The sequence below is a fragment of the Lytechinus variegatus genome, chromosome 2, assembly GCF_018143015.1.
Source record: "Lytechinus variegatus isolate NC3 chromosome 2, Lvar_3.0, whole genome shotgun sequence".
NCBI classification, from domain to species: Eukaryota; Metazoa; Echinodermata; class Echinoidea; order Temnopleuroida; family Toxopneustidae; genus Lytechinus; species Lytechinus variegatus.
The window spans coordinates 34,163,787-34,182,970 of record NC_054741.1 but is presented as its reverse complement, the minus strand read 5'-3'; the positions used below and the strand labels follow the sequence as shown (position 1 = coordinate 34,182,970).

The 19,184-nt window shown below is 38.2% G+C and overlaps 1 protein-coding gene across 1 annotated transcript; it reads left to right on the top strand.

Annotated features, from left to right (window-relative positions):
* The first annotated feature begins 7,084 nt into the window (after positions 1 to 7,084).
* LOC121407924 lies at positions 7,085 to 13,005 on the top strand. Its single transcript, XM_041599168.1, has 2 exons — positions 7,085 to 7,625; positions 8,942 to 13,005. The coding sequence occupies exon 2, from the start codon at positions 8,964 to 8,966 to the stop codon at positions 10,524 to 10,526; it is 1,563 nt and encodes a 520-aa protein (XP_041455102.1). The 5' UTR covers positions 7,085 to 7,625; positions 8,942 to 8,963; the 3' UTR covers positions 10,527 to 13,005.
* The last annotated feature ends 6,179 nt before the right edge of the window (positions 13,006 to 19,184 follow it).

Below are 19,184 nucleotides of genomic sequence, written 5' to 3'. Positions count from 1 at the left end.
ATACTTTATAAACTTGACGATAAGTCCGTTGACTTGTCCAACAGTTCAACATGCTCTTAGCTTTATACATGCCTTATCCACCCTGGAGAATTTGTCCCAGCAATTGGTTAGAAAGCAGGGCATATAGCTTTCCCTGTAGGCACTTGTAGATTTGTACCTGTTTGTCTTATGCCTGCTACGACTGCTGTTGGGAACGGGGAGATTTGATAACACAAATGGATTGGAAAGCTCTAACAAGATCAGCGAGGTTTCGGGAAAGATGCACCGCCAAAACAATTCCCTAGGACGATGCGTGTCTTTCAAGGGCTTTGGGGATAATACAAAGTTCTGCCCGGTAATTCTAATAAATGAAATTTGCAGTGCTTGCTGTTCGACGATGTGCATTTGGTCGATGATTGCGGCATGGTTCTCACCAAATCATTCTACCCCTACAGATCTTCATATTATGTCATATCATGTAATCAACAGAGTAAAGTTTAAGATATTCTATTATAAACCCCGTAAAAACATTTTTTAAGGCTTTGGTGTATGTTTATTGTAGCGTTCTATATTGATTGACTACATGTATTTTGATCTGCCAAACCAGTGGTTGATGACATATTAATACTGCAAATTTGCCGAGTTTTATTTTTCCTTCTGAAACGCCATTTGTGATTCAAGATTTTGAAAACTTCTGTTTTGGGTGTGTTTTGGGGGTAATGCCATCATTGACCCCTGACCAAATCTAGACCTATCTAGAAAAGAAGTCCGGGACAAGCGGTGAAGTTCAGCCCCACACCTGACGCTATTGTCGCCCTACATGAGATTTAACTTACTATAGACTTTTTCCACCAGTTTCTTCTTTTTACCTTCACCTTAGTCTATTTCGCCCCCTAGATGCAAAACTGTTTTTGCAATTTCCATCAATATCAATATTGAAACACGAATCCAAATTAGTTTTCTTAAAGTTTTTTTTAAACGTTATAGGTGACTGCTAATATAACTCATCAAAGAAGAGATCATCGTATCTTTGATGAGAGTAAATCATATTTTTGAAGTTACACAAAAAAGAAAATGAATCGTGCATCAAAACGCCAATACAAAATACGAAGGCTTCTTCCCTTCTAATGCTACCCTCAATGAAAATTATCTTTCACGAATGAAAAATACAGATGACTGCTGAAAAGAAGGCTATTGTCATCCATTCAGAGTGCTATAGTCGACCTCGCTCACAACTCCATCGACGAGGAGAAATCAATCCAGGAGATAATACGATTGGCTGAAAGACGAGAATAGGGAAATTAATGTATCGATACGAAGAGCAATTATCTGATTATTGTCGAGTGACCACATGCCGCCAGACACGGCATTGTGAACATGGTGAAACCTGGGAAACTTCAAAGGCAGAAAAAGAGAGACAAGAAAGGATTATTTCATTTATTTTTTTATTTTTCAAGGTATTCTTTCTGTTTTATTTATTTTAGAATCAAATGATGTCTACATTTTAATATGCTAAGGGGACATTAAAAAAAAGTTGTTTCTGCGAATGCTTATTTCGAGCCATATTTTATTTAAACGAATTACTTCCCTACGATGCAAAGGGACTCAAACATATTTTGTTAATGGTAAGTTCCTACTATGTTTCATCATCATTATTATTAATGTAACACTTTATTCTGTCAACTTATTTTCTTATATGCACGGTGAAATGAAAAACAAAAATAAAACAAACACACACCAAAAAAAAAATCATGTTTAAATGATTTCGAAGATCACATTGACGCGTAGGCCATAATGAAAAGTAACAAAATGGTACAGAAGACTGTTAAGAATTCAATTTTAGAGAAATCCTAATAGTGATAATATATGACTTTAATTGTTACATCTCAGATTCAACACGTCACCATTACTTTGCAGTAATGATAAAATAGTGAAACTGTTTAATTGAGAATAAGAACGTGCCAGAGATCTGTTTATGCAATACTTTCATAACTTAAGCTTGAGATAATTCGGTGAAAACAATCGCGTTATTATAGATGATTAATAAATATTGAAAATGAACATTTTTTCATTTCAGTCTAATCCGTCGAGACCAGTGTTTATGGGAAACACACGTTCCCTCTTTTACAAAAAAAATCCACTTCTTCATTAATTTAGTAAAAGATATGACAATATGCATGCGCATTATTAAACATTGGCTCATTTGCCCCGACATGATCCAGACTCCAATCTAGTTACTTTAGTTATGCAATTATATCATAGTTTTGTAACGTTGCAGATTTTGAGGATTTTGTTTTTGATTGAAATGAAACAGTAATAAAAGTGAGAAATGAAAACAAAGCAGTTTGTTTCATTATGATTTTGATAAGTTCACATCTGAAGTAGATGTCAAATGAATTCAAAAGATCATCACCAGCTGTCAGACAAAATAATATAAGAACCTTGAAAAAATAATGACGGCATTATTACTAGAGTACCCCTGACTGATTAGCCAGACAGGTATCAGAGCAAAAGATGGGTGCTTACACGGGATCCCTGCCAAGATATCTTGTATTCGATATCCTTCCCCCGACCGTCGTGACCTTGTGTTTTGTCTTCCAGTTCCACAACAGATGTCTCCCTGACCGCCATCTTTTGTGAATACCAAGATTACATTTCCTACCACACTACGTGAGATGGGGTGAGATGCGCCCGATTCGCCAGCTATATTAATACCAGTAGGCGGGGACGCACCGGGGGAGACCTCCGGTGGCATTCAGCAGGGGTTAAACCGGTCACTCATCTTGTGTACAAAAAAAGAAGAAGTAGGCTTGATTACTCCGTGCGCTCTAACGCACACTCGCGAGGGAAGTGTTATTACACGCGCACACTTAACTGAAGGAAATGCAATTTCCCTACGAGCTAGATTGGCTTGAATTAACGAATCACTATATCATCGTACAATGAGGGCAATAACATTTTCTCCTTGCAAACGAGCGTTATATAGTAATCCTTGACAGCGAATTGACCTACTTGACCAGGTGGTTTTTCATTGTGTCAAGTTATTAAGATCTTCCGCTTCTGAGGAATCTCGATGCAATTTTCTCATTTGGTAAGACCTGATGATACTGTATATCCCTGTCAAGTCACGTGTAAGATCATTAAGCCATTATCAGCTCACTTCAACAATCTTCTAGAAATCTCAAGGAATTTTTTTTTCTGAATTTTCTTTTTTTGCAGTGGAGGGGAAATGCACGGTCCTCTGTATCACCTGTACACCAAAAACAATGGAAGAACAGTGCGATATTGCAAGAAGGTTTTAATTATGTAGGATTACTTTAAAAGTCCTTTTGTCTCACCCGAACGAAGTTCGGCAGAGATCTAATGATCACTTTTCCTGTTGGTCGGTTGGTCTTACACTTTCATCCTTGGGTAATACCATATATAAGCCGATGAGAATGATGGAGTCTGAGGTCATAGGGTTAAAAAAATAAAAAGTCATTCGTTTGTGAAGTTTTTCGTTCAACATGCACTCATTTTGTTTATTTTGCATCAATTTTAATCACAATCGGTTCAAAGGATCACTGGGTAATATCACATGTGTGTTGTAGAGGATGAGGGGTTGAAGGTCATCTAGAGGTCAAAGGTCAAGTTTTGTTCAACTTGCTCTCATTTCTTGAGTCTGCATAAATTATATTCACACTTGGTAATACCACATGTGTGTCCATGAGGATGATGGGGACAAAGGTCATCTAGGGTCAAAAGGTCAAATGATTTGAGATCATGTCAATTTGTTTGAAAAATTTTTGCAACTTCTTTATTGTTTCTTCATTTCTACATCAATTTTGATCACACTTGGTTCAAATGATCATTGGGTAATACCACATGTGTTCATTAGGATGATGGGTCAAAGGTCATCTAGAGGTCAAAAGGTTTTGTCGAACATGCTCTCATTTTTACATATCTGCATCAATAATAATTATGTGTTTATATTTCGTATAAATAATCATTTGGTAATACCACACGTGTATTTTCTGAGGATTATTAGGTCAAAGGCCATCTAAGGGTAAACAAAAAAATCATATTGCATATTTTAGTGATCGCGAAATCAGGCGAGACTCGTAGTTCGTGAACCCACTTGTTTCTTAAAAGTTTCATCAGCAGAGGAAGTCTTCCAAGAAAAGCTAGGATTATTTCCTTAGATATACAGTGCGTCCCAGAAAAAAAGGAAACTTGGATTCTTCATTTAAATTATCATACAATTCAATTTTTCCTCTATTTTGATACCTTATGTGTGACGAACAATTCACGCCATAATGAGCAAGACGGGTTTGAAATTTTAATGTCAGAATCATGTTGCGTAGAAAAATTGAACAAGATTGGTTTGTGATACGACAACCGTGCTTATTCGACGATTGTCTTATTAGCATTTCTTTTGTATTCTTTAAGTTTTTCTCACTGATCCCTGAAATGAGTGGATTAATCTTAATACGTGAGTTTCTGCGCAAATCGTTTCTGATAGGCCTCAATATTAATTGTTTGTAATCTGCCATCCGTGAATAATTTGCTAAGCTGTTTGTCTCAAAATTTAGATGAGATTCCACTCTATTAAGTATCAAATTCATATCGAAAAAATGTACAATAATTGTGAAATCTATCTCTGAAAACGGGTTTCCCTTTCTGTGGGACGCACTATATTACATGTTTTAATAGAAGGGAGTAACGTAGCTATTTTATTGAACATGAAAGAAAATAGAGAGTTTTCGCACTTTGATGAAAAGCTGCGGGGTCTTTGTCGAAAAATCGGTGAATCAATCGGAACTGCAGTTTCGTTCTAAGTTTTGGAGCTGACGAGAAAATGCAAATAAGTCGTTTGTCCAGAATCCAGGGCCCCGTCTTACAAAGCGTTGCGATTGATCTGATCAATCACAACTATGGACGACCAGCAACGTCAACATCTGTTATGTTTGTTCAAAATATTTTCTAAATAAGATGTATATTCATGCATTCAATGTTTTCTTGAAAATTCGATGTGCTTCTCTTTGTTTACAAAAGACATTGTGCAAATTTCCTGTAGAATTTTTTTTTGACACTGATGGATGTCCATAGAGCTACGATTGACTGGATAAATCGTAACTCTTTGTAAGACGGGGCCCAGGTGGGTGTTTCATAAAGCTGTTCGTAAGATACGAATGACTTTACGCACGACTGGTGATAATTTCTTATGCTATGTGTTATCCTAGTGTAATTGAGTTATGACCTAAGAACATGTTCCATTCGTGCGTATCTTAACGAACAGCTTTACGAAACACCCACCAGGACGAAACTGCTGCTTCGATTCACCAACCCTCGACAAAGACTTCAACGTCATGAAGGGTGTATTTGACAATACATTCACTATGTTCCCGAAGTTCTGGTTACGAGAGACAGAAAGTGAGAGGGAGAAGGAGGAGAGAGGTTGTATGCGTGTGAATTTATTTTTTTTTCAGACGTGTATCAATCAGATATGATTTCGTACGTCTGGGACCGAGCTTTGACGTCACCATCCGAACCTGGAACCTCTGCATCAACTTCGTAACTTGCACATATCTTGGATTACAGGTGCACGCCACAACGCCCAGTAGGGAGGTACAGAGCAGATAAATTGAGAGAGCATAAGTAGAAAAGTAGATGGGGGGGGGGAGCTTAACAGGAAGAAATAGAAAGAGGGTGGGAGAGAGAGAGAGAGATAGATTGAGGGAGACAATGAGAGAGACGGGAGGGGGGGGGGGGAGCGGGGGATAATGGTTGTTGGTTTGTACATGTGAAAAAACAGAATACTTTGATCCTTTTATCAATAATGATTGACCTTGGTTTGTATATGTGAATAAACAGAATACTTTGATCCTTTTATCAATTTGTGATTGACCTTGTTTTCCAGAGAAGGCAATATCGTTTTCGAAAATGTATATTGTTTTATATTACTTTGTATTATGTTTTGAATGGAAATGAAATAAAAGAATTGAATTGAATTGAATTGAATTGAATATTCATGATAAAGTTAGTTGCAAAATATGCACTATGTAACTGTCACTACGCGTAAACTTTACACAGTTTTAGTAGTTGTGTCTTGTTTCTTAACGGATATTGCGAAATAAAAATTAGCTATCCTTGACTCTGGCGGAAACACTCAAACAGGAAATTGTAAGACGTGCTCAGGCATCGATACCCCTTTAAATAATTTTTATGGGGGGGGGGGTGGAGTCAGGGTCGAGAAGGTTTTGGACATTATGTCGGGTTGCGATGAAATTTTGTTACATTTTGAAAGTTCCCTAAAAAGTTAGCACCATAAAGACAACAGCGTTCACAATGTTTGCCAAAATAAAACTGTGTTTCCAAGGCATGTGTTTTCAGGCATTTTTTGTATTACCCCCCCTCATCACCTCGGCCTCATCACTCAGATATTTCAAATCCTAACAACAAATCTCAGCCCTGGGCCCTACCTATTCCCAGACCCTCCCTAAAACACCCCTGTTTCGATCGATATCAAATGACCATAAAAAAACACAATATATTCCGACTATATGAAAGGGAATATATCTAGACTATAAATGTACTTAGTAGTATGACATGAACTTGACACTGGGAAGCAGGGGTGCTGAAGCTCCCCAGATTTGCCGGGGGTATTGCGTGTGTTATTCACCAGGGGCTGCGAAAGTTGGGGGGGGGGGCTTCAGCCCCCCATTTTTTTCCAAAACCGTGTACAAAACGTAAATTTACCACATGATTGTGATTTTTTGCATGGTCAGCCCCCCACTTTTGGCGCAGCCCCCACTTTGAAAATCTTTCCGCGGTCTCTGTTCACTATATGCAGCACCCCCTGTATACTAAAAAGTGGACATTTAATTTTTTCTTCCAAACCAGCACCCCCTATTAACAAAAATCGTTTTCAGGTCCCTGATGGGTGTTTCATAAAGCTGTCCGTTAACGACTTTAGTAACGACTGGTGAATCTTTCTTACGTGATAAATAATCACCAATGAACATTTAATGGTGAATATCGCCATTTACCACAAGAAAGAATCGCCAGTCAGTCTTACGAACAGTCGTATGAAACTGCCTCCGCCGGAGAGGAAAGTAATTGTGTTCTGAGTTCAATGGGCCTTTTTAATTTCACGCGAAATCTGAATCCACTTGTTGAATCCTTTTATCTGCTCACCGATTCGGTTGACATGGTTGAATCACTTGCTATGCCATTACATTCACATACAAGGAAGTTTGCAATTCACTCCTTTGTTATCGTGTGAGGCTACTTATGTTGGGGAAAACCCAAGTCCAAAGTACAGTAATTAACACGATCAAACGGCTTTGGCTCTGACAAAGATTACGCTTTCACGTCATGAGGGTGTTTCTATCTGAAATCTAGTTTACCAACGCACAATCGCGCCACAAAAAAGTCGAAAAGCATGTCCAGGGCTTTACTCACGTGGGCAGTTGTCACTGTCGCTAGTGTCTTCGTGATGATTTAATTCCAGTATTATCCAATACTGGTAACACTGAGATACGTTTTCTATTAAACGGAGTTTAATGTAGTTTGAAGCAACACGCAGCTACAACAACACGTTACAGTCATGTAAATTCAAACGGTGTGCTATGATTCTGCTGTCTTCAATCACATTGACAATTTTGGTGAGTAGAATCATTTCGTTGTTATCGAGTGAGAAATGCATTGTAACTTTCTGTTTTATTTCAAGAGCTAATTATTGTGGTGTGATGAGTTGGTTGAGAGCCAAGAATAGATCAACGACGAATAGATTTCCAGATGTAAAACAATGTTACAGTAGAGCCTAAAATTTGCAAGAAAATTGCAAAAACCTTATAAAAATTGGCACTATTTAATTCGAAATTATCACTTCGAAAGAACAGGCAAAGTTGAAAGCAAATTAAGGTGTTGGAAGGGTTGCTAGGATATTGGAGGCAAGATGGTATGGATGTGCTGTGATCGAGCTTATATTTCAATTATAAAGTAATTAAAATTGATACATACTTGGCGCGTACAATCACACTGATGGAGGTGCTACCTTCGTGCACCCCTTACAAAACCGCCCCATGTACACACGGTGTATAATTTACCCGAAAGTAACTTTAAATTAATATGACGGGGGGGGGGGGTGTCAGTCGAATGGATGATATGTCAAGTTGATATCTCTAGAAAGAAGGAACTGCACGTCCCTTTCATTTTATTTCATTAATTCATCTAGTCATTCATTTATTTCATTTATTTATTTGATAAGTTATTTATTTATTCTTTGTTTACTCCATTATAATAATGGAGTAAACAATTACTATTTGTAGTAATAGTAGTATTTTGATGGGGTCATGTGACAATCCCCAAAATGAAAAAAAATTCCCCCTTTATTTAATCCTGGATTCAACGGGGAAGGGAAGGGGTTGTTTCATAATTTTGTTAGTATAATTATGCACGACTAGGAACAACTACAAGGTAGACCAAATTCTTCTCAATCATTTTAATAGCATCATGTATGAAAGTTCAATTACAGACTAACATCATAAACGATATATTTGTTTGGTAGATCTTTTTGATGCAGACTACTTTTCCTCAGCCCCATTAGAATGATATTATGAAAACATCTCTTCAAACTGTGTTTAAACATCTGTAAAATATTGATCAAATATATTTTTCCATGACCATAAACTTTATGATCTTTATTGTTCACATTAGGTTGGGTTGGTCGTATATTAACATATACATGTATATCAACGAGAGAAGTGTAAGTAACCTTTGGTAGAACACAAAATGGATTCTTTTAGTAGACGTAGAGAAATTCTGACGCAATTTTTAATTTGTTTATTTTCTTCTTTTTCGTCTTTTTCTATTTTGTTTCTTCTTTAACTTCTGCTTCTCATTCTCCTCCATTTTTCTAGTTTCTGTTCTTTCTTCTTTCTCTTCTGGTTTCCCTTTCTTCCTTCTTCTCTCTTGACAGACGATATTTACAGCGGTCCATTATGGCTTCATCCTGTCAAGTAACCCCAGCTGAGTTGGAGTGTGCTATCTGCTGTGAGTTGCTCATTGATCCCAGGAGTCTGACATGTTCCCACACATTCTGCATGCAATGCCTGATCCGACTTCACCAAAGCAAACAGGATGAATATTCTGTAGATTGTCCACTCTGCCGTCAGGTGACCTGTTTGGAAGATGGTGACCTATCCAGCCTTCAACCAAACCTGGAACTCCAGACCGCGGTTACAAGCTTGGAGACGAAAAACCAATCCTTGAAGGACCGCGTGGAGGCTCGGTTGAACACGCTGTTTGAACATGTCTCACTGATCAACGATGTCGAAGATGCTGTAAGTATCAATGTTAACCGAGCTATTAACGCCATCGAAGCGACATTCAATGACAACCTCCAGAGACTGTCAGGGAAGAATGACGAACTGGTTGAAAGATGCCTTCAGTACAAACATGACTGTACGTCCAAATTGAGTATCATGAGAGAGTCCAGCGGGGACATGATTTCTCGAATCTCAAGTGTCTTTGAGAAGATATCCGATGATTCAATGATCCTCTTAGAGGGTGAAGCCTTGGCGATCCATGAAAGTGCACAAAATGCGTTACTCGACCTTCTGGAACAAAATAAGCCAGATGCTTCAGAAGTAAATGCAATTGCAGAGCAATCTGGAAATGTGAAATTCAAGCGTCTCCCAGGACAAAGTACGATTGACATTGGTGTTCTTGAAGGAATAGACCAGACATCCGCGGAAAATGTGAAATTTCTGACTGAACTCCCTGTTGAGAACTGGAAAGTGGGGGGTATGGTGATGATGCCCAACGGAAGAGTCGCCTTAGGTTACAGAACCGGAGGAATTCAATTCTTTTCAAAAGACCGAGAACAAGAAAAAGTCTTGGAGGATATCCAGGTGTGGGCTCTTGCCAGATTTTGTGACGGACGTTTCGTTGTACGAGACAGAGATAACAATGTCATGGTGTTCACGCAGGAGCTGGAAAGACAGAGCAGGGTGTTTGAGACATTAACCTGGGAGGAAGGTGGACAAGGGGGCATAGGTGTTGATAGTCATAAGAACATATATGTCAGCTACTGTCAATGCTCAATGATACAGGTTTTCAAGGAGGATGGAGGAAACCCTATCAAGGAACTTTCCTGTGATTTCGTTCCTTATCAGTTCTGCATTGCCAACAATGGACGTCAAATCTTTGTTCAGGATGGACCAACACTCCAGGTTATCGATGGGGTCGGTGTTGGAAAACATGACATTACCAAAGAAGGGGTGGTGGGTTATCCTGCACTGGATGTGATTCCATCGAGTGATGATGATGTCAACCTTGTCTTGATAGCTTGGGTTGACGATAAACTAGGAATTGTGAGCATTGAGAGATATACAGACACTTTAATATATAAGGATTCCCTGGTCACAGACTACAAAGTGGACAGTTCGTGGCCCTCTCGGTGCTTCCTCAATGTTTCAGATAATGGCTTGGTGGCTTTCTACCGCAATTCTCATTTGTATTTCTTCCAAATATTATGGTCCGCTCGTTGCTGCATTCTCTAAGATTATAGTTTGACCCAGAGAACGTTTCATCAACATTTATCATGTGACGAGTTGTAAGATGTAACAATTTTACTTTAATTTTGACTGGCTGATAAGATCAGTCCTTATGGTATATCGGATTTTTTTTATAAAATGATCTTCGATGGGCTATAGTCCATACATGAATTCAAGTCTTCAATTAAGAATACCGTGTTCGCTTCCGGTTCGCTTTCTTCAGACTTCATGAGAGAGATGGATAATTATTAATACTTCAACTTCAATGAACTAAAATTAAACTTTTAAGGATACAAGTGGATTAATTCTACTGATCCTATTCAGTTTACAATGACATGATGTTTTAACAATTGCCAGGATTACTACTGAGCTTCGGGGTATCCTAAGAATCAATTCCAAGATGTCATCTTTTTTTAATTCTTAAGTCTCCAGCTAACACGGTTACACGGACAAACGCAAGATTTGCCCTCTAAATAGCTCGTTGATGTTAAGACCAAACAAAGTCGGGGGCATTTCCCAATACTGATCATGCAATATAATGTTTCTTTCCTTGGTCAAGTAGTGTCCAAAGGTTTACGCCCTATGTCATGATCAAAGATGTCTCATGAGTATATTGTAAATGAGCGCAGGTTTTGGGGCAGGCGCTGCTCTTTAGGGGGGGGGGGGGGGGGGGGTGAGAGAGAGAGGGGAACGCAATGAAATGCAATGGGTATGACTACACTGACATGTGACGAGGGTGGGGTAGTGTTAGAAAGAACAAAATCTTGTTGGAGTATGAGCTGTGAACAAGCACATCTAGATAAATCAAAACTAACTTTATTACATTCTACAAAATGAAATGCTCTACCTTGCAGGGTGGAAGACAATATTTAACCTCTAGCAAACATAAGGGATCGCAATCATATCAACGAATTGCCCGTACCTCACAGTCCAACTGTTGAAAGACCATTATGTGGAGTAGAGAGATCGATCCTTTCCCTTTTACTGCCTCCAAATTTACGTCCTAATTTCGTTAATTGTGTTGATCTTTAGCAGCTCGGCGTGCGATTATCGTGTCAGTAACTTAATAACGACTTTCCCTATTCTCATTGCGTCTCTTCATTTTCTTCTGCTTTATCCTCCCGTCCTCGACACATCTCCCGGCCCTTGAGCTTACCATGTTTGCCTTCATCTCTTTGATTTGGTTACATCGATGACGGTAGACCGTGCTTGAGTGTCGGATTCCCCATGGGTGGGTGTCCCGCGGGCATGCGTTGTAGGTACTGTACTACTTATTCCGAAGTGATTCACTCGCATGCGTGTCACCGGCACATCTCGCGCACCAGCATGTAGACATGATTGCGATTGCATGGACGAGTACAGAATATATCGATCGGAGATAAAAGTGAGTTATGGAATGAATTCCAGAAACCAATTTCCCTTCAAGTGCTTTCTTTGTCTCTCATACAGGAAGGAAGTAGTCGGTAATCAGTAAGAGTGGAATGATTGTATGTAGAAAATAAGATTATTTTGTGAGGCAACTAGGATGTGAATCAAAACTATGATATCCAATTATCACTAATCATCTATCTATGCATGCACAGAGCAATAGATAACGTGCACATCAAAAACCCCGACACAAAATACAAAATCACAGGAAAAACTTATCAAGACCTTGGATTCTATAATTCATTCTTTACTTTTCCTTGTTACAGCTGCAGCACAACGAATGCGCAATAAACTCCGCTTGTGCCACCACTTGTTCCTATTCATTGTTAATAATTCTAATAAGAAATATTATTATAGGCTGACTCTTTATTTTTTCCTCCGATTGATAATTAGAGACTTTCTGTAAAAGTGAATTCCACTTCGAATATTGACTCGAGATTAGTCAGCTTGGTCAAGCAGGTTTTTGACGTTGCGTTTGCAAAGTTAAATGATTTTGCTTTAAAAACGGCAATTGCCGATTAGCCCATTAAACAAAGTTGGGTGAGAGTTAGGGGTATGTCCCCCTTTTACCCACAATCATTTAGGCTTCTCCCGGTATCCACCTGCTTTAGGAATGTTTGATCGCATTCATAAAACATTTGCTTTGGTCCGCGGGGGTCCTACGTTAGTGGATAAAACTTGAAATATTGATCATTTGATTGACATAAAGGCATTTGGGGATGTGCGCATGAATATTTTACCTCTCGTGAAGGAGAGCAACAGAGTTGCGACATGGCAACATGTTCAGAGATATTTTTGGACCTTGTAATACATGTAAAAGGGACAATATTCGGTATGAGCGTGTTTAACGAGTCTCATGCCATTCTTTATCATTATGCATCTTTCTAAACAAATGTTGAAGTATAGACCCTAAAAGAATTTTATTTTCAAGATGACTTTCCATTAATTCAATTGTTTATTACAAAATGATATACATGCTAATTATCCGAAATATTGTACCAAAGATGGCAACGAAATTTGATTGTTGATATGAGTTTGTAATAAAATTACATGAAAACATAATCTTTCGCTGAGAAATAGCTTTCTTTCTTTTTATCTTACCTTATCTTGATTGAATGCAAATCTCAATAGAGTGTTAAATGTGTTTAGTCGTGTATGAAATGAGTATAATCGTTAAACATATAGTGAATATCTGATTTTTTGAAAAAAGGATTTCAATGGCACGGATTTGATGTATTTCCTTAGTATATCATTGTACATAATTATTCCTTAAAATACAGACCACCCCTCCTCCCCAAACAGTGCTAGAATATACCACATATACACAAGTGCAATTACAGCATTATTGATTGTTTTCAAGTAAACATCTATTCACATTTACATGATTATTATAACCGTACTCTCGCGGTGCAGTGGATACAACCTTTGTATCAAGCCATTTTTAAAAAGGAATTCGTTTGGACCAAAATGTTACGTTCAAAATATCGAGGTGAGATTGAGCGAGGAAGCAGAGCGATGAAGTGAGAAAGTTTATGTTTTAGAATGCGAAATTTTGCCCAAATTTAAGGATTCTCGCGGTATATTTGCACATAATTATTATTGTCTCAAATACTTGATCATAACACTTTATTATTCTTGATATGTTTATGGGTGTGTGCGCTTGGGGGTATATATTATTTCTCCTTCAAAAGATTACGGGGGGGGGGTGTGATATTGAGAATGAGCGAAACTGGAAGTATTATTGATGTTCATAACCTTATACTGAAATCCTTGCAGGTCTAATCGTTGTTTTATAATCACAACTAGAAAATGGCTGATTTTCCTATTTCGTTCAAAATCAGAAATTAAACATGGGAAAATGTGTGTAAAAGTGTGAAAACCGATTGAAAGGAGTTTATAGCCAGTGAAGTATTAAAGAAATGAGGAGAGAAACGGACAAGTAGGGAAAAATTGATAACTTTTAAAAGTAAGAAATATCTGATATTGAACGTATAGCAATTAACAAAGAAATATGACAAAATTAACATGCATTACACTGAAATAAACACGCAAGAAGCTTGCAAGTGAAACATCAAACTACTCTTTTCAACATTCATTTCTAAAACAATGCTAAAAATTTCCATATGAATATTACAATTTTGTTTCGAAACTCACATTTAAAACGATGCTTTAATGCTTCACATGAATATTATTACGCTGAAACACAGCCAAAAACTTGGAAAACATGATAATGTTTAAAAACACGACAGCATTAAGTTATGACACAATTATGGTTAACGAAAGGAACATTCAACTAGCTCGATCCCTGCCCGTGTTCTCTTCCAAACAATTGTAACATGGCACGTTCGAGGTCAATACTTCGTATTAATGACCAATGAAAAACTGATATATCCAATAGCCTTACTTCTACTTGGTATGTATAATGTTATTTACAATCAAATGTTGACTATGTTGACGAACCTAAGTTATTCTAGGTCTTCTAATGCTGCCCCCAATTCAACTATCTCACTTTTCTATCGTTGACACCTCTCTATGTAATTCAAGTATTATCGTAACAGTTATCAGTATCCATTTTCTCTCCCCAGTTGCCGACCAGACGCAATAGTTAATTGGCAGACGTGTGACTGACTTTTGGCGGAACTTTGCAAAGTTGACCTTTCTCGACACATCGCTTTATGACCAAAATGGGTGATGGAGTTGTTAATGACGTAACAATGCACTTGATAGAGAGCTTGGATAGACAATGCTGGAGGCGAAATGCGGTAGAGAGGCCCAACGTAACAAATAATTTAGGAACGCCTTCGCTGGAAGATGAACAGAACGGAGCCAGATGGAGTCGAGATGAGTAAGTGCCATGGTTGACCAAATCAGAGCTTTTCTTGGCCGTGAAACGGCGGTATAAATAGTCCCGTGCATAATAAATTCTGCAGGATCAGACGCCCCTCCGGCATTGTCTTGAAGAGAATTCTTGTTGCAAACGTTGTAAATAATCTGTTGACGAAAAACAATGACTTTGTTTAGTGATACAAAGGACGCCATCTCATCACTGTTCTTATTGAAAGTAAATGAAAAGGCAATTACCCTATTGCCACAAATATTTTGAATGACTTTAAACAAATCTAAGTATAAGAAAAATATATTGACACCCCTTACTGATATCGAATCGATAAAAAATACCCGGATGTCCAATTCAATGCATAACACAACGTTGACTCTCATATCGTAAAAAAATGAAGTTATATAGCTTTAGGCACACAGAATGCACGTTCAGTGACAATTATTAGCTTTTTTCTTCAATAAGACCGTTTTGATTTGGCTAAAATGGAATTTTGTGAAAATGTACTTTGCTATCTACTGACAAAAACGAAGAGAAAATTGGGTGCAAAAAAGAAATGGTGTTTCCGTTGGATCTGGTTAATAATGCCGTGTAATGAGGTAACTTTCGAATGCATTGATGCTCGTTCTGTCATCTATCGGGACACGATGATGATTAGTATGGGGTGTCTCGGGCGACCACAACCATCACCTCACACCTCTCCTCGACCCCACGTTAATTGGACGTTGTTATGTCATCAATTTTTCAGTCATGCCTGTTCGTCAGTGCAAGGACGACGTGATGGACGGAGTTGGAACAGTTTATAGAGAGAGGGAGGGAGAGAAAGAGAGGGAGAAAGGTGGATAAAGGGAGGGTAATGAATGAGGTAAGGGAGGGGGAGAGACTAAGAGAGGGGTTAAGAAAATAGGGGAGGGGAGAGAGATATTTAAATGGGTGAGAAGAGAAGGGGAGAGTGAAAAGGGGGGATGGATGAGGGGAAGGGGAAAAGAGAGGGAAAGGAAATCGGCGCTCTGTATGAAGAGAATAAACAAGGGGGTGGCAAAGATGGTTTTAAGAAGGAGATCGAGCTGTAAGATGAGAGTGTGTTATAATGAAGCCATGTTCCTTCCTAATATCAATTTCCAACGCCACCTATCCACACACCCAATGTCGGAATGATCAATGGGTTCATCTGACTACATTTATCACTTCGGATCATTTGTCTTTCTCTCTGTATCTTTGAACTAAACCAGTCACTGTACTATTATTAGATCACCAACCAGACAGCCTTCAGAGAAAGTTAGTTTCAATATTGTTCTACTCATTCTTTTTTGATTCTTAGTTAGCTTGGATGATTGTGTAAATACCAGTTGCATTGACAAATTGAAATCAGCATAAGATATGAAAACACTACTAGTGGAAAATAAAATTAGCGTGCAGGAGCGCGCGCGTGTGTGTATTACAATCTTATTCAACTAAACATCAACCGGAACAGGCAAATATCATGAAACCAACCAAGTGCCACAAGTTATGTCATCAGACAGAAACAAGGAGAAAAATGAAGAATTTTAGCTCCTCCCAATCTAAAAAAAACCAGCTTTAATTATGTATACATTTTCGATAACTATATTGCTTATCATCGATTTTGAAAAAAAAAGAGACATGGAGTTAAAGTGGGGGTATAAAGATAGGAATACTGTGTGCATTGGTTGCATCAAGGCCGGACCAGGTGAGTGAGTTGACGCTGCTCGGACCCTCCCCCACGAGGTGTTGGGCGCGCAGGTGGCCAGGCAGCGGCGGCAATTAGCGAGTCCATCGGGATTGACATGGCGCGCCCGTAACTTTGCGCCTTCACACCTCGCAAGAGTACATTTTGTGGTCGCCCGCACTCATCATCCACTCCCACTCTCTCCATCAGAAATCATGTTCCGATGTTCGGAGGGTAGATATGGTGGTGGTGGTGGTGATAGTGGTAATGGTACTGCTGGTTGTGTGTAGACCAAAGAAAAATGCGGTGGTCCTTCGAGCGACGAGACTCCATTCCATATGGCGCTATCAAAACAAGTGTGAGAGTCGAATCTGAATATATTTATTTTTATATAAAAAAGGGTTCAGGTTTGAAGCGGTCATCATTCAGGGATTCTAAAGTTGTATAGGTCTATATACTGTGTGAAAGAAACATACAAGCAAACTATAATATGATTTATTATTGCATATGTATGATAAATCTCATATTAATAACGCATCAATCGATCGTCTAAAGGTAACCATGGCTTAGCCTACACTGTGAAAAAATTGGGCAATATTTTACCCAATATTTTGCCCAACGTTGGGCTGATAGTCAACCCTACCAACTACTGGGCAATATTTTACCCAACGTTGTTGGGGCATTAATGTGCCCAACTGTTGGGTAATATTTTGAACTACATTTTGGGGGACATTAATTTGCCCAACTTTTTAATAAAGTTATTAACCCAACATCTGGGCAAGGCCTACACTCACTTCGTGTACCTGGTCCGTGTCGATCCGGAGACCTTATCCGAAAGTGCTTTGCATGCACAATAACGCTGCATACAAGTGCAAGTGCATATCTCAAGTGAGTGAAGCAAAAACAAAACAGCGTCAGATATATGTCATGTATGTAGGCCTATTCTGACAAATTCCTTACAAATTATGCTTAACGTAAAGTCCAAAATAAAAAAATTAAAAAAACGTTTAAGCAACTCATCTATGAAAGATTCAGCGAGGCTCCCCAGCCCCCAGTCATCTAGAAGCTCCTCCATATCTTATCGACCGTGTGTAGCATGCTGCAAGCGCAACTCGTGATCGGAAAGTTTCGCAACATTTACCACTCAGCAGGGCAATTACTAGCCCAACAATTGGACATCTGTATTTTGGCAGCGGCAGAGTAAAAATTTGCCTAAGTATTGGGCACATAATGCCCAACAAAACAATAACCAACGTATATATTACCCAACAAAAAAATGACCAACGTAAATTTACTCTTTTTTTTCACAGTGTAAGCAAGTGGTAAATTGCGATAATGATGTAAACAAAAGTATACGGTCAAATCCCGGGAAAATAGATGCAATTTCAGCAAACGTCTCTTGGCATTAATGTTTCATAACACAAGCATTTCTAGCCTGCTAACCTGAATTCGAATCACTGACAATAATAATACAACTCTTTTTTACTCATAGGTCTTTCTCAAACAGAGCAAGAGGGGGGTACAAGCTTGAGTCTAAATGTAAATGTATTTTCTCTAAAGGGGTGCAAACTCTCATTAATAATTTCAAAGCAGTTTCATCACCTATTCAGGAGTCGTAGTTTCATGAGACTTGTTGAAGGGGGGAAAATGAATGCCACATGATGTTTAATTCATACATCCAGGTACGTCGCAATCTCTCGCCCTCCTTCCAGAATGTCATCCTTCATTCTTTATATTTTGTTTTTGTCCAATATTCCCGTCATCTCCATCATCATGATCTCCTCATTTTCTCTAAAATAAACATGGTCATTATTGAAAAGGTTCCCATAATATGATCGCCCCATATTTAACATGTTATATGTATTTGTACTAATTTTCTCTTGACGATAGTGTTATCTCATCTCCCCTAATCTGATGGTTAACTTGTTTCTCTGAAATACAACCAAGGGAATTATGTTATATATATTTATAATTATCGAACTTTTATCCATGTGAATTTCTTAACCCTTTGACAACTAGAATCGGGTTATACCTGTACAATGTCTATGGGAATAACATAATTAATATTCAACGGGTTAAGACGAATGAATATTTCTACGATGAAAAAGATAATTAAAATGCAAAGGTCATGTCGATTACCTTGAGTATTCAAATCAACATGACACATTCAAAATTATGGAACGGTGCTAAATTTTATTCAACTCACTCGTTAATCGAATTATCAATTGTTTTCCTTAAATTATGCATTAAATTATGCATTTACATGTATTTATTGTAGCTTTTTCTTCATATTCATTTCCTTTAATCGTCGTAATCTATTATCCATTTCGGTGATATATATATTTTTGATATTCAGCTAATCTCGTGATATCTGAACTATGATTCAGTATTTCTCAAGAAATACAACAATTTTTTTGATGGATTAATTAATTCATTTATTTTTTCTTGGTGGTGGCATTTTGTAGCTGGGTTCCACTTACCTTATTTCATCCTGTTTATATCCTTACCTCACGTTCTATTTCTCTTCACTTATTCGGATACAAAATCCTTCTTCTCCACCTTCGCTGCCCGGAGGCGAGCAAATATCTGTTGATTGTTTTGAAGTACTGTTGCCGACGTACACGGCCCTGGGCTAAACACGTTCAACAGCTATACATGAATTATTATTAACCGATAAAACAAAATGAGAGAATGCTATCACGTTGTCCCCTTT

Excerpts from the sequence above, each read along its gene's own strand:
- LOC121407924 (XM_041599168.1), top strand. The coding sequence starts at position 8,964 with ATGGCTTCATCCTGTCAAGTAACCCCAGCTGAGTTGGAGTGTGCTATC.